The 12,041-nt window shown below is 40.8% G+C and overlaps 1 protein-coding gene across 1 annotated transcript in view; it reads right to left on the bottom strand.

The window, feature by feature from the left end:
- LOC147901704 (MUS308 and mammalian DNA polymerase-like protein) overlaps positions 1-6,407 on the bottom strand; it is a 207,354-nt gene extending 200,947 nt beyond the window's left edge. Inside the window, exons 1-3 of the mRNA XM_087374355.1 lie at positions 6,335-6,407; positions 4,621-5,195; positions 2,828-4,478 (exon numbers count right to left, since the gene is read on the bottom strand). Of these exons, the coding sequence (XP_087230481.1) occupies positions 2,828-4,478; positions 4,621-5,195; positions 6,335-6,367 (2,259 nt within the window). The 5' untranslated portion in view covers positions 6,368-6,407. The remainder of the gene's footprint in view (positions 1-2,827; positions 4,479-4,620; positions 5,196-6,334) is intronic.
- Positions 6,408-12,041: the final 5,634 nt, after the last annotated feature.

The raw sequence follows: 12,041 nt of genomic DNA, 5'->3' as shown, positions 1-12,041 counted from the left end.
AGCACATTGGCTGCTGCCAAAGAAAATCAAAGACATGAGGCTGCCACATGGGCAGCACATAGGTTATCATGTGGGCAGCACAATCAACATATGCACCTAGCTGCTTGAGATTGTATGGTAGCAGCACAACATGGAACCCTGCCAAGATCAAATGCGTGGCATGTGGTACCATCTGGAGGGTGTTCAGGACAAGTACGGCCTGGAATATGGAATGGGTTAGAATTTATGACCGCACCTGTAGACTTCACCTGAGCGCGTTTTTTAGGCAGAGCCCAGTTCGGAGAGACAAGATGTGATCCCCGTTACCACCCCAGCAATTGAACTTTTGCACCGAGTGCTCGATCGACACCGATTCCCTATCAATTACAGGGCCCTGCGACACATCGACCCAACCGACCCTAATCCCCCTCCAACCCTACCGTAACCTCTCCACGGTGCGATACTCGAACCGGTCACTCCAAAAATGTTCGCACCTGTAGAGATTTTGACCTTTTTGTCCAAGACCGAGCAGCTCATTAGCATGATATGCATAAGGCCTAGCAGTGCCTTATTGCAGCTCGGATCCGTGCCTTGCCGCATCCCACTATGCCAACCCTTCCGAACTACTACGCGGAACTACTTAGGGAGGTAGAGAAATTACTTGACAGCCACATCACGGAGGCAGCTGCCGTGCGCAATAATATTCGAGACCTATGCAAGGACCCGCAGACCAAATGGCAGAAGGGAGTCACACCCGCAAAATGTTATGTGACTCGTTTTGACAATGCCTTCGACATCACCAACCCGGCCAAGGACCCACTCGCCGAGGTTTGGTTGGTCAATTGGCTGACAGAGCAAGAGAGGTCGATTGGCTGACAGAGCCCGAGAGGCCTCCCATTGACATACGCTCAATGTATCCCTAGCCTCCTCTGAACAGAGACCGAGGTTGAATCCTTTTGATCCCTCGCCTCCTAAGCCATCTTCCTCTCGAGCTCCTCTGAACGATGCCCCTGGCCCATCCTTTGCTGCTCCGGCAGGCAGCCAGCCTAAAGACCCTTTTCAAGAGCACGAAGGTGGCAGTCCGCAGCAGACCAAGAGCTCAACTCAAGCTCTAGGGAAGCACGCAAGCTGAGTGTTCTAGAAGTGCCACAGAGGTAGAACGGTGTATTTTGTAAGTACAGGTGTCCACTCTTTGGTGGGACACTAGATCTCTCTCACGAGCATTGTATATTTACTTGCTTGCATATGTATGTTGAGCACACTAAGGAAAGAAGTTTTGGATTCCACATCTAACTCCACTGTGTGTGTTCCTAGGCTACACAATATGTATATCCAGCTGCATATATCCTCTATTGTGGTTACTTCTAATAGTGCAACCCCCACTTGCTGCTCCAGCCGCTCGTCTCACACCGGCAGCCCCGCGTTGGATGGCAATTAAGAGTTGTTCCTCCTCCACCCCAAATCAGGAGGGCACTTCTCATGCTTGGGACCCCGCATACTTGTGACATGCCAGTTTTGGTCATGGCTAGTGAGTCTCACGAGCTTGCTGAGAGCACTGCCAAAGATGACCCAGCCCCAATCTTGGATGAGGCCATTGATGCAGTTCCTTCATCTCCTCTCCCAGACCCTCATCCTTCGTCCAAGCAGCCCCCTTCCTCTTCAATTCCTCATTCTCCCTTCATTGATCGAGGGAAGGACATGGCCCCTACATCTTCTTCACCTGTACGGGCAGGGATTCTAAGCACTCCGGCAGCTTTATTGTGAGTTTGTACCTCTACTTGGGAGATGCGGTTCTTGAGATCCCTATTGATAGGTGTCTCCTCCCACATGTGTGGGGGCTCTTTCCTTTGTGGATTTCCCTCTTCTCCATTTACTCCAAGCTCAAAAGGGAGCTGTTTCCGCGACTAGGTAGGGTAAGGTGTCCACCCTAACTTCTCTCGCTGATGAGGATTGTTAGCTGGAACATGCAGTCTTGGTGGTGTGCCTCATCGTCGCCATAGGCAACTGATTCATAATCAGCTTCATTCCAAGGTGTTATTGGGGGATGGACTCATTGACATTCTTTTTATCCAAGAACACAAACTGGATGCTAGGGATTGTGCAAAGTCGGGTAAATTGGTATCTGGTCTTACCATTTGGTCTTTGACTTTGAGCACTAGGGGAGGAATGTGCATTTCAGTTTCAGAGCAGTCCCTTGACAATATGAAGACCTGATCCTTCCTGCTTTGAGCCTGGTCCATGCTAGCCCTTGACTTGCCAGGCATTGCATCTACTCTCCTTAATTCTACTAGCTCCACTGTCTACTCCTAGCTATTCTGATAAATGAAACAGCATCATAATGCTACTGCAAAGCGAGGTTGCTGGGCAAGAACTGAAAATACATTCAGAGACTTTGTTACAAGCATATTAACCAACAGCTCTGAGGAAGAAACCTGGAGAAAGCTTGAAATGCGGTCCTTGAGTGATTTTCAACAATGCGCACAGCGGCTATAAGATTACACTTGGAAGGCAATGGCATCACCATTGATTTCCTTTACATAGATAAAGGCCTGAACTTTGGATTGTCCTACATTGATGACCTAATGTCTAAATATCAGGTTTCACACTTTCGGCGAGTGTCCATTTTCATCTTAAACCTACACGCTTCTTCTCTCCAGGGACTGATGTGATTCAGAGAAATTGTCAAAAAATGTCAGATTGTAATGTCGCCTCTATATGAGAAAATATGAAAAGCAAAAAACATACCCCTTTTTATGTCTTCATATATAGTTCAAAATGCCTTGATACATACACAATAAAAAAGCAGAACAAAGAGCCTACAGATTCAAAGAAACAGAAATTGTATTACCTGCCAGGGATAAAGTTTCTTCAACCCCTTTTTTGTATAAACTGAACAAACTTGAGTTGGAAGCCAGTCACTGAATTCAAGCTTGGTTGCCTCAACAGTGCCCTTGTTTGATAATGAACAGATGTGACCAATTTTGTCCACCACTCTGCCAATTTCAACTATGCTACCTTCCTCACTTTTTTTAAGGCTAGCAGTCTCCTTTGAAATTACATTAGCAACAGAAGTTTCAGCATTCTCCACTATACTGGGAATCTCTAAGCCTACAAGAGGTTCCTTTGACATACTAACAGAGTTAGCCCCGATTCCATTTGCTTCTATTGGAAGAGCCTTCGAATCAGCACCATCCTCTACAGCTTTGCCTCTTGTTGACTGAGAGAGATTTGTTGAACTAACAACATTGATATCAACATGTCCTGTAACAGGCTGTTCTATAGTAGGCATTTGCATTTCGTTGGGTGACCTTTCATGTGATGTACATTGGGGACTGCATGAAGAGGTCAAACCCACTTTACAATCAGCAAGTTGAACGAGCTTCTCAACTGGCATATGAGATGAATCCTCACATATTACAGCTACCTCTTGTTTCCTCCCAAAAGAAAAGTCATTGTCATGATTGGAATTGTCAGACGAATGCTCCTGACCTGAAAAATCAAACCGACGAACAGGCAATGGAGAGCTTGCCAATTCAGAAACCTTGCGCTCATCTGTGACAACAGAACAGGCTCCCCCATAAGTGCTCCTTGTCAAAAAAGGTGCCAATGAATCAATTTGGTAACTGCTAGCAATCCCAGGCTTTGGTTCTGGCTTATTGAGCTCTTGTTTCAAGGAATCCAGGACCTCTATTTGCATTGAATCCCCTGGATTCCTGTGCTTTATTTTGTCCTTGATAACTCTCTCCCTTTGTTGGCAGTCCCTTGCACAGAAATCCTCACAGCTAGTATCAAAACCAACTGTAGAATTCAAGTTATGACGTGTCTCAGCATGGGTATGTCCAATCACGTGGGCAGGTTTGACTTGTGCAAAATCATCGTCTTTGTTTAAGATCAATCCATCGGCCCAGTTGATGGCCTCATCCCAAAATTCATCACCAGGAGAGAACAGGGAATTCCCGCAAACCCATCCCAAAGCCCCCTTACGTCTGCTGTTGCTGCGTGTCTGCGGAGTACCGGTGGACTTCCTCTTCTCACCACTCAAATGTCGACAGCTAGATTGGTTTGATACTTCAGGTGAATTAAAATTGCCAGGTAGAGTAGTTTTTTCATGCAGATCATGGGATCCAACTGTGACTTGCTTGAACTCTGCACTTGCCAGGAGCTCTGGTACACTTAGCTTGTCATGATTTACATCTAACTCTCTGTTACTTTCTCTGCATAATTGCTGACCACAAGAGGTTGGAGACTGCTTCAACTCGATATCAGTGCCAGCTCCTGCCTTCTTTCCACCTTCGTGATTTGGTATTTCATGACAGCAATGTTGTTCATGTGTATTACAAACACAATGAGGCGTGACAGTTTCTAAATTTTCAGTGATATGTACTGGTAATGTCCCTCGACTCTCAAATTGGCCTCTAAAACCATTGCTGTTTTCATCCTGAACATGTACGCCATCCAAGGATGGAGTGGGGATTGAAGTCTTTGTTGTAACAATACCACTGCCAGAATCATGACAGGGGATCAATTTCATCAATATCAACATCAAGAACTTGAACAGCATCACATTACACCAAGACGGCCAAAGGACACCACTTAACATCATGTGTAAAAAGACAATAACTGCCCCAACGAATGAAATACCTGCAACAAATGGAAAGAAAGTCATTTGCAAACTGTGTGAGTTCCTGTCGGTGCTTACTTTCATTGGCCCTGCAAGCAAGTCCCACTCCAGATTCCTCGACTTTAATTTCTTTCCTGTCAGAAGCGTTTGACCTGTCGATGTCTTGTTTGTAGTTACCTGTGAAATCTCCATTTAAGGACTTTGTAGCTAAGCTCTGATCCTCATGCTGTTCAGTTGACAAAATTGGTAAATGGGAAGCCTGAGAAGTCCTTTTGGAGCAAAGGCGCAGAGGAGAAAATGCTATCCGTTGTTTCTGATCTTCTACTGAATGAGAACCACTCACTCCAGGCTTTCTCGTGCATATCCTAGGGGCTTCCCTGCTTTTTGAAGAAAGCTCATTTGGAACTTGAAGTTCGACCAGCTGCTGTGCTAGAAGTGGAACCCTGCTTTGAGAGTTCGTCACATGAATGTCTAAAGTGCCCTTTTGATTGGGAGAGGTATTACATATTAAGTCAATTCCTGGTCGGACAAGAACATCTGGTTTGCATGGCAAGGACTCACCCGACTTATATCTCCTCTTCTTTGCAGGGAAGAACTGTACAAATTTAAAATATAAGTCTGAGACTTTAAAATGTGCAAGTATTTTCTGCTCGTGCACAAAAATAAGCAAACTCACACTATGCATGCCCCACGTGGGTTGAATACTTTAGCCAATGTGAAATGTTGGTTTGCAGTTCAACCGTGCAATGCAGCAGTCGATAATAAATGGATCACACCAAAACACCTTTTTTGAGATTTGTTAGGGACTTCAAAATTACATTTGGTGGTGAGCGATCAGCCCATCTAAAGGAAAACTAGACTTAATCGATCCTAGTCAATTAAACCGCCTCAGAAGCTATCTTGAAGGGTTTCAAAATCTACGCCAATATCATGAAATCCTTCTTCATACTTGGAGTCATCTTCTAGGAAGTGCAAATTTGTTCGCTTTGAATACAAATTTACAAAAACATTTCTAGACAAACATAAGTATGATATTCACTATTCCTATCCAACGCAACTCCTTCCTAGGATCCATCTTCCATCTTCTATAATTTGCAGCACACTTTCTAACAAGATTTATCCCTTACCACAAAGGCCAACTTCATGTGACGTAAATCCCTAGTAATTCTGGCTACTGGGCAATGCATCAACAGATGTCGAATATCCTCTCCTTTCATGCACACTACATTTTTCAAAACTTCTCCTCTCAGCCTATTTGCAGCAGTTAATGTCCCAGGAACGATCTCAAAAATGCAACTTTCATGATTGAGCCAACGTTGGAATTCACGACTGCTGCTGCATCTAAAACTACCAAGACACTACTGAATCAAAGCAATTTCATCCTCCAACCAGAACGTTTGAGAGCAATGAATGAGGCCCAGGTAAATAGGAATAAAGCATTCCGCATCAGGCTGAACTCACAAATCGTTCATTGATGGATTGTATTCGTTTCTGGGGAAATCGGAACATTCAAGACACTCTCCTACAGGTAATGCATTGCTTACAAACGTGTCTAATGAACAGAATATGACTCTTACTTGATAATTATTTGGCACAATGTAAATTACGTTTTTTTACATAACGATTCCCTGGACATTGAGGCCACCGTAGCAAATTTTCAATTCCTTCTTCTTTGATCACAAAGAGTCGTCCTTCGAATTTTTCCCTCTTCGCTCTTGTAATAGGAACGCTTACCTCGTCTACCCTGCTCCTGCGGGCTCGCTCCATGAGCGCTTTCGTCGCATGCAATTCAAACCCAAACAAGAGGTCAGAGTGTTGAATTGTGTGTTCAAAGATTGGCGGGCACGCAAGTTTAAATCAAGTTCGCTAAGCCAAACTTAATTACTGTTAATCACAAACTAATCAAGTTCACTAAGCCAAACTTTATTAAGCCAAACTTTTTTTTTCATAAAAAATTTAAAGTGCCGACTATATTAAAAGGGGTGAGTTAGTCCCCAAAAAAAAATCCATGCAAAAATTGGTCAAAAGGATGGAAAACCACCTAGGACCCACGCAGATTTGCAAAGAACAAGCTACGCAAGACTTAACCAAAGCAGACCACCTAACTCTAGCAACCATTCCCCAGTAACATTGCCCTTGTGGACAATCATCAAAACACCAAACATCCCGACCACTGCAGCAATGATAGAAGTAACAACTTTGCCAACCACTCTCAGACAAAGCGATCTAGTTTCTATTATACCAGATTGGCAAACTTAATTACTATTAATGAAGATCTTCATCGTTCACTAAGCTAAATTTAATTACTATTAATCAAGGTTTTTCACGTTTGTGTTTTTTGTGTTATCAAAACTTTAGACTTAACCTAGCTTATAATAGCTTAAAGAAAATGAGAGCTTTGCCTAGCATCACTATCCACCGAGCATGAAGTGGGTATCCACAAATGGGAAAAACTAGTGGTGGGACAGTTGTGACTATCCGCCTTTTTATATAGTTGCAAAAAGTAATGCTATCGAATACCAAAGAATAGGGATGGAGAGGTGGACGGCAAATCATGCTACTTTTTAATCAACTTGGATAGACATTAACGTAGATGTAATTGTAGTTTTTAATCAGCTTTGCTTCTTGTAGGTCGGTGTACTAGTGATATCAAAGGGAAAATGATAAGGAAAATGAACAAATAATGATAACATGGTGGTAAACCAAGGCAATGCAAGAGAAAATACAAACCAATGAAAGAAGCAAAAGCTCCAAAAGCATGCAATCATGGGGAGAACCAAATGTGTGGGACAAGAAGATATTAAAAATCAAAATCAAAAAATCACTAGAAAAGTATGGCTAGTAATGTGGCAACAAAAGGAAGAAAAGAAATGGTCAAAAAGTACGACCAGTAATGTGGCAATAAAAGGAAGAAAATAATTGAAAAGTATGACTAGTAACATGGCGAGAAAAGTATGACCAGTAACATGGCAACAAAAGGACGAAAAATATACCCAGGTATGTACGATGAGGCTCTAGCTTATTCACATGCTAAATAATTCATGATAAGCGATGGTATCAAATTGACTATACAAGAATATCAAAGTGAACATAATTCACTAGATTTGACGATGCCCATCCTCCAAACAATGTTAAACTTGTGGGGCCATAGGTACTATGTTTGAGAGATACGATGTTGTTATCTACTTGGTTAACCACATTACTCTAGTTATACTAGCAGAAACACGGTACTATTGTTCCATTCAATGAATTAATATAAAATTTTTGGAGTTTCTAATATTCAATTAGTGGTAAAGATATTGAGATAGCACTTTAAGCCAAAGATGAGTTGAAGTTGCTCTATATACAACATCTTCCACATAGTTTGGCAAATAGGGTGTAGCCTAATACCTATAAACATTTTAGATTCATTATTCTTTACGGAAAAAAGACTACCACCTTAACCTTCGCTGTGATGTTGTGGCCTCTTAAGTGCTAGCAGGGCCAGATTTTGTGTCTTCCTTCATGGTCTCCATTATGCTAGCTACCACTATTAGTGATGTTAGTTGCTTCATCTTAGCAAATCCTTGTGGGGATTTGATAAGCAATTTGTCAAGCATATTCATGATCACATGCATCTATGCTTGTTTGATTGATTCATTGCCTCTTGTTGGCATCTATACTGGCTCATTCCCTTCATCACCTCTTGTGGGCATGTAGAGATGTGCTTCCACCTGGCATACTTTTTGCTTTTTCCTTGTGACTTCTCCCCTTGATCATGGATATCAGTAGTCATGAGGAACTTGGCCCAGTTCACCTTCACTCCTATTGATGCCCTGATTTGAACAAATGTGAAGAGGAAGAGGAGAAGAGTGGAGATGAGGAGAGATGGCACATCTAGAGAGCACATCACAAATGACAGTTGTACACTAGATTAGTTGAAAATAAGGAACATATACAAATCGCTTTGGCGTTAGGGTTTTCCTTTTGAGAGCTCTTTTGTGTTAGTGCTATTCAAGAAACATGATGTTGAGATGAATCCTCAACATCTTCCCTCAAGATCAATATCATGAAGTAGGCCTTCCCTCAAGATGATGATGAAGGCATTCCGTTCCATCACACACCCTTAATGGCAAAATCCTTTCTCTGAGTCAAATCAAGAGCTTGCCGGGTTTCTCATCTACTTTGGTAAACCTTTGTTGTCACAATGTTCCAATGTGATTTCATCAAGTAGCACTCTTTCTCGGATTATAGTATATGGTTGTTGCTCTATGTCAGATAAATAGTTTTTTTTTTACAATAGCCTTCTGAGCCATATAGCCTCAAATGCACTTGTTGTGAGAGCTCTATATTATGCTTCTATTCAAAACAAATAAATTATTGGTTATTTAATGGACATCCATAATATCAGACCTTGATCAATAAAAATGAATTGTGCTTGTGAATGTATTGCATAACAAATATCTAGCCTTGTGATAGTCAAATGTATGAGAGATCTAATGAGGTAACGGCGATAAAACTTATCAATGGTCATTGACTATGGGCTTCTCTGGATATTTTGTAAATTTCAAAATCTGCTCCATGGGAGTGGCTGCAACCTTGTAATCTGCTATACAAAACTTCTTTAGGAGACATTGGCAAGAAGTAATATGATCAAGGATGCCAATCCAGCACCAATCAAGGAAATCTTCATGGGAAAGGAAATCATTATGGAAGACAGCAAAGTCGTAGTCACTATGCCAATCAATCTGACATATTTATGTCAAAAGGAGGGAATGCAAATTGATAATGCAATATCTACACTATGAATAACACAACAAATCTTATTTGAGGGAAATCCATACTCTATGGATAAAAGATCAGTCAACAATGTACTTTTCTCTATGAACCTAGCAAGAACCTTTTGGCAATTGGACAAAACACATAACATAAGTATTGAGACTTATTTGATGGAGAAAATGTACAATCTAAGACAAATCCAAAGCAGTTTAGCTAATTGGAAAATTGGTCATAGAAGGACCCTATTCAAAATGCTAGCTTTAGTACCAAGAGCTTACATGCCATGTCATCTAAATATCAACTGATGCTACATTTTGCAATATGGCACAAGAGGTATTGACATTCAATTTAGAGGTTGAATGTAGTTGAAAATTCAGAATATCATAATTAGCATACTGAAACTCAATTTCTTGGCAAAGCTTGCGAAGCACGGTGCTTCAACAAACAATCAAGATTCGATTTTGGAAGAACCATCTCCAGGGCAAGAGGTACTATTGATTTGATTCATATAGAGGTTTGGCATTATGCACAAACCCACAACATAAATGGTTTAGTATACTACTTGCCTTTCCTCACTGATAGGGGGGGGGGAACCACTCATCGTATGTAAATATAGCACATGGGTACAATGGGGTTTTAAATAGCAAAAACTCACAATTTTTTACCAAAAAATACTCATTGAAGGGTTTTTTTAATAGGATAATTGGGAGAGTCATAAGTTTCTATAGAATCATAAGTGTTCAAAAGTTCACAAGTTGTTACATAAATATATTCATTGAAGGGGTTTTTCAATTAGGGTATTGGGAAAAACCATAAGTTTGTATGAAAAAAGAGGTTATTTTAAACACTATGATTTAGAGATAAGGGGTTCTAATAATACCCCTTGAATGCATGTGATATATGAGGTTTTCAAGCAGTGAGCGTCGAAGTGACTTTCACTGATAGCTATAGCAGATATTGTTGAGTATAATTTCTTAAAGAGAAACTGTACATTTTTTATAGGTTTAAGAGTTCAAAGTCATGGAAGAGAACCAGAAAAGTAAAAATATCAAAGTTCTTTTTTTTTGGGGGGGGGGGGGGGCAAAAAAAGTATATGTATATTATATCATTAGATCAAATGGTCAAGTATTACATTCTTATTCCATCATTACAAATTTTCCAACCCTAGCAGGGATAGTAGCAAAACATTCTTCTAAATAAAGATGGACACAAAAAATTTGTGCAAAGTCTTCTAAAAGAAATAAAATCCTTTTGACCTAGACCTACTAGGTAACCTTGAGTAAACAATAGAAGCTATAGCAAATTGAATTATTTTACTAAATTTCCTCTTTGACCTAGAAAAGAACAATAGACCTTGGAGTTTGAAGAACCTCCTCCATCACCTTACAAGTGTCAAAGAGCTAGTCATGAGCAAAATTTTATTTTTGAAGCTAAGCAAGGGAATCATTGTAATTGAAAATTTGTTGATCAATGAACGTTTGCACCTATTGCAGGTCCATTACAGGAACCAAATTAAATGACCAAGGAGATTTTAAAAATGACATTTAATTAGAAATAATAGAAAGAAATCTTGCATAAAAAATACTTTTTTTGTTTTGCAAGTCATGCACTCCTAGGGAGAGATGTCCAAAGCATGAGGGAGAAGTCCCTTTTCCTATTGTGTTTAGAAAAACAAAAGCACATAGCTTCACTATGAAGTGTAGAATGACAAAATGGAAAGGGCAAGATGGATGGAATAAAATATTATTGAACTTTAAAAAGCTACAAATGTGTTGTCCTACCTAAACTATATGATGGCTGGTGCTTCCCATGTCGTGTGTCAACATTGGACCTATTTCTTGAGGGTTGGTACAATGCATGTCGTGTGTCAACCTTTGACCTTCCTGGTCCCTCTCACTTGGAGGCTGGTCACCATCATGATCTGGAGAATTGAGCTCCACCATGTTCATAAATAAGGAGCCCAAGGCACCCATCCAATCTAAGATGACAGCTTCACCCTCATCTTGGTTAGCATGATCCAACAAGTAGGTCAAGCTTTCAAAACCCTCCACCATTTGTGCTTCCTCTCCTCCATCTTGTTCATCTGCAATGGGCCAGTCCCCATGAGCCCAATGCTCCTCTTCCATTCCAGCTTGCTCTTCAAAATCCTCTTCACCTAATTTGATGGGTCGGTGCAGTGCTTTTCCTGTGACCATATCTGTGAACAAGGAGATATAAATTCATATGTCTTCTGATACCTCCAATTTAAAAGGATAAAAGGACTACGCTCTAGAGACATGAAGTGATGTCCAATTGATGAAACTATCACTCTAAAAGGATAGTAGGCCTATGGAAAGATCTATATACATCAAGTGAGGTTATCCAATTGACAAAACTATCACTCTAACAAGATACTATCCTATTTCTACAATTCTCGCTTCTCTGTCTTTATTGTTGCATTCACTGTTAGCTCATATACATTTTGTTGTAGTCCTGGCTTTCCTTCCTTTTGTTCTTCCTATTCATTGATTGGTCCTCTTTTCCTTTTTTTCTCCCAATTTATTGAGTGCTCCTCTTTCCTACTCCCTTGCTTCATCCTTTATTGTGGAATAGTGGGCATCTTCAGGTTGAAGAATCGTCATAGCAACCATTCATCCAGTATCTATCATTGATGACTTCCTATCTCATCTTTAAGTTAAAGAAT

Source organism: Dipteris shenzhenensis, chromosome 5, assembly GCF_047967505.1.
Source record: "Dipteris shenzhenensis isolate YYH24624 ecotype China chromosome 5, Dip_SZ_1.0, whole genome shotgun sequence".
NCBI classification, from domain to species: domain Eukaryota; kingdom Viridiplantae; phylum Streptophyta; class Polypodiopsida; order Gleicheniales; family Dipteridaceae; genus Dipteris; species Dipteris shenzhenensis.
The sequence above is the reverse complement of the archived record's forward strand: the minus strand, read 5'-3'. Positions and strand labels throughout refer to the sequence as shown.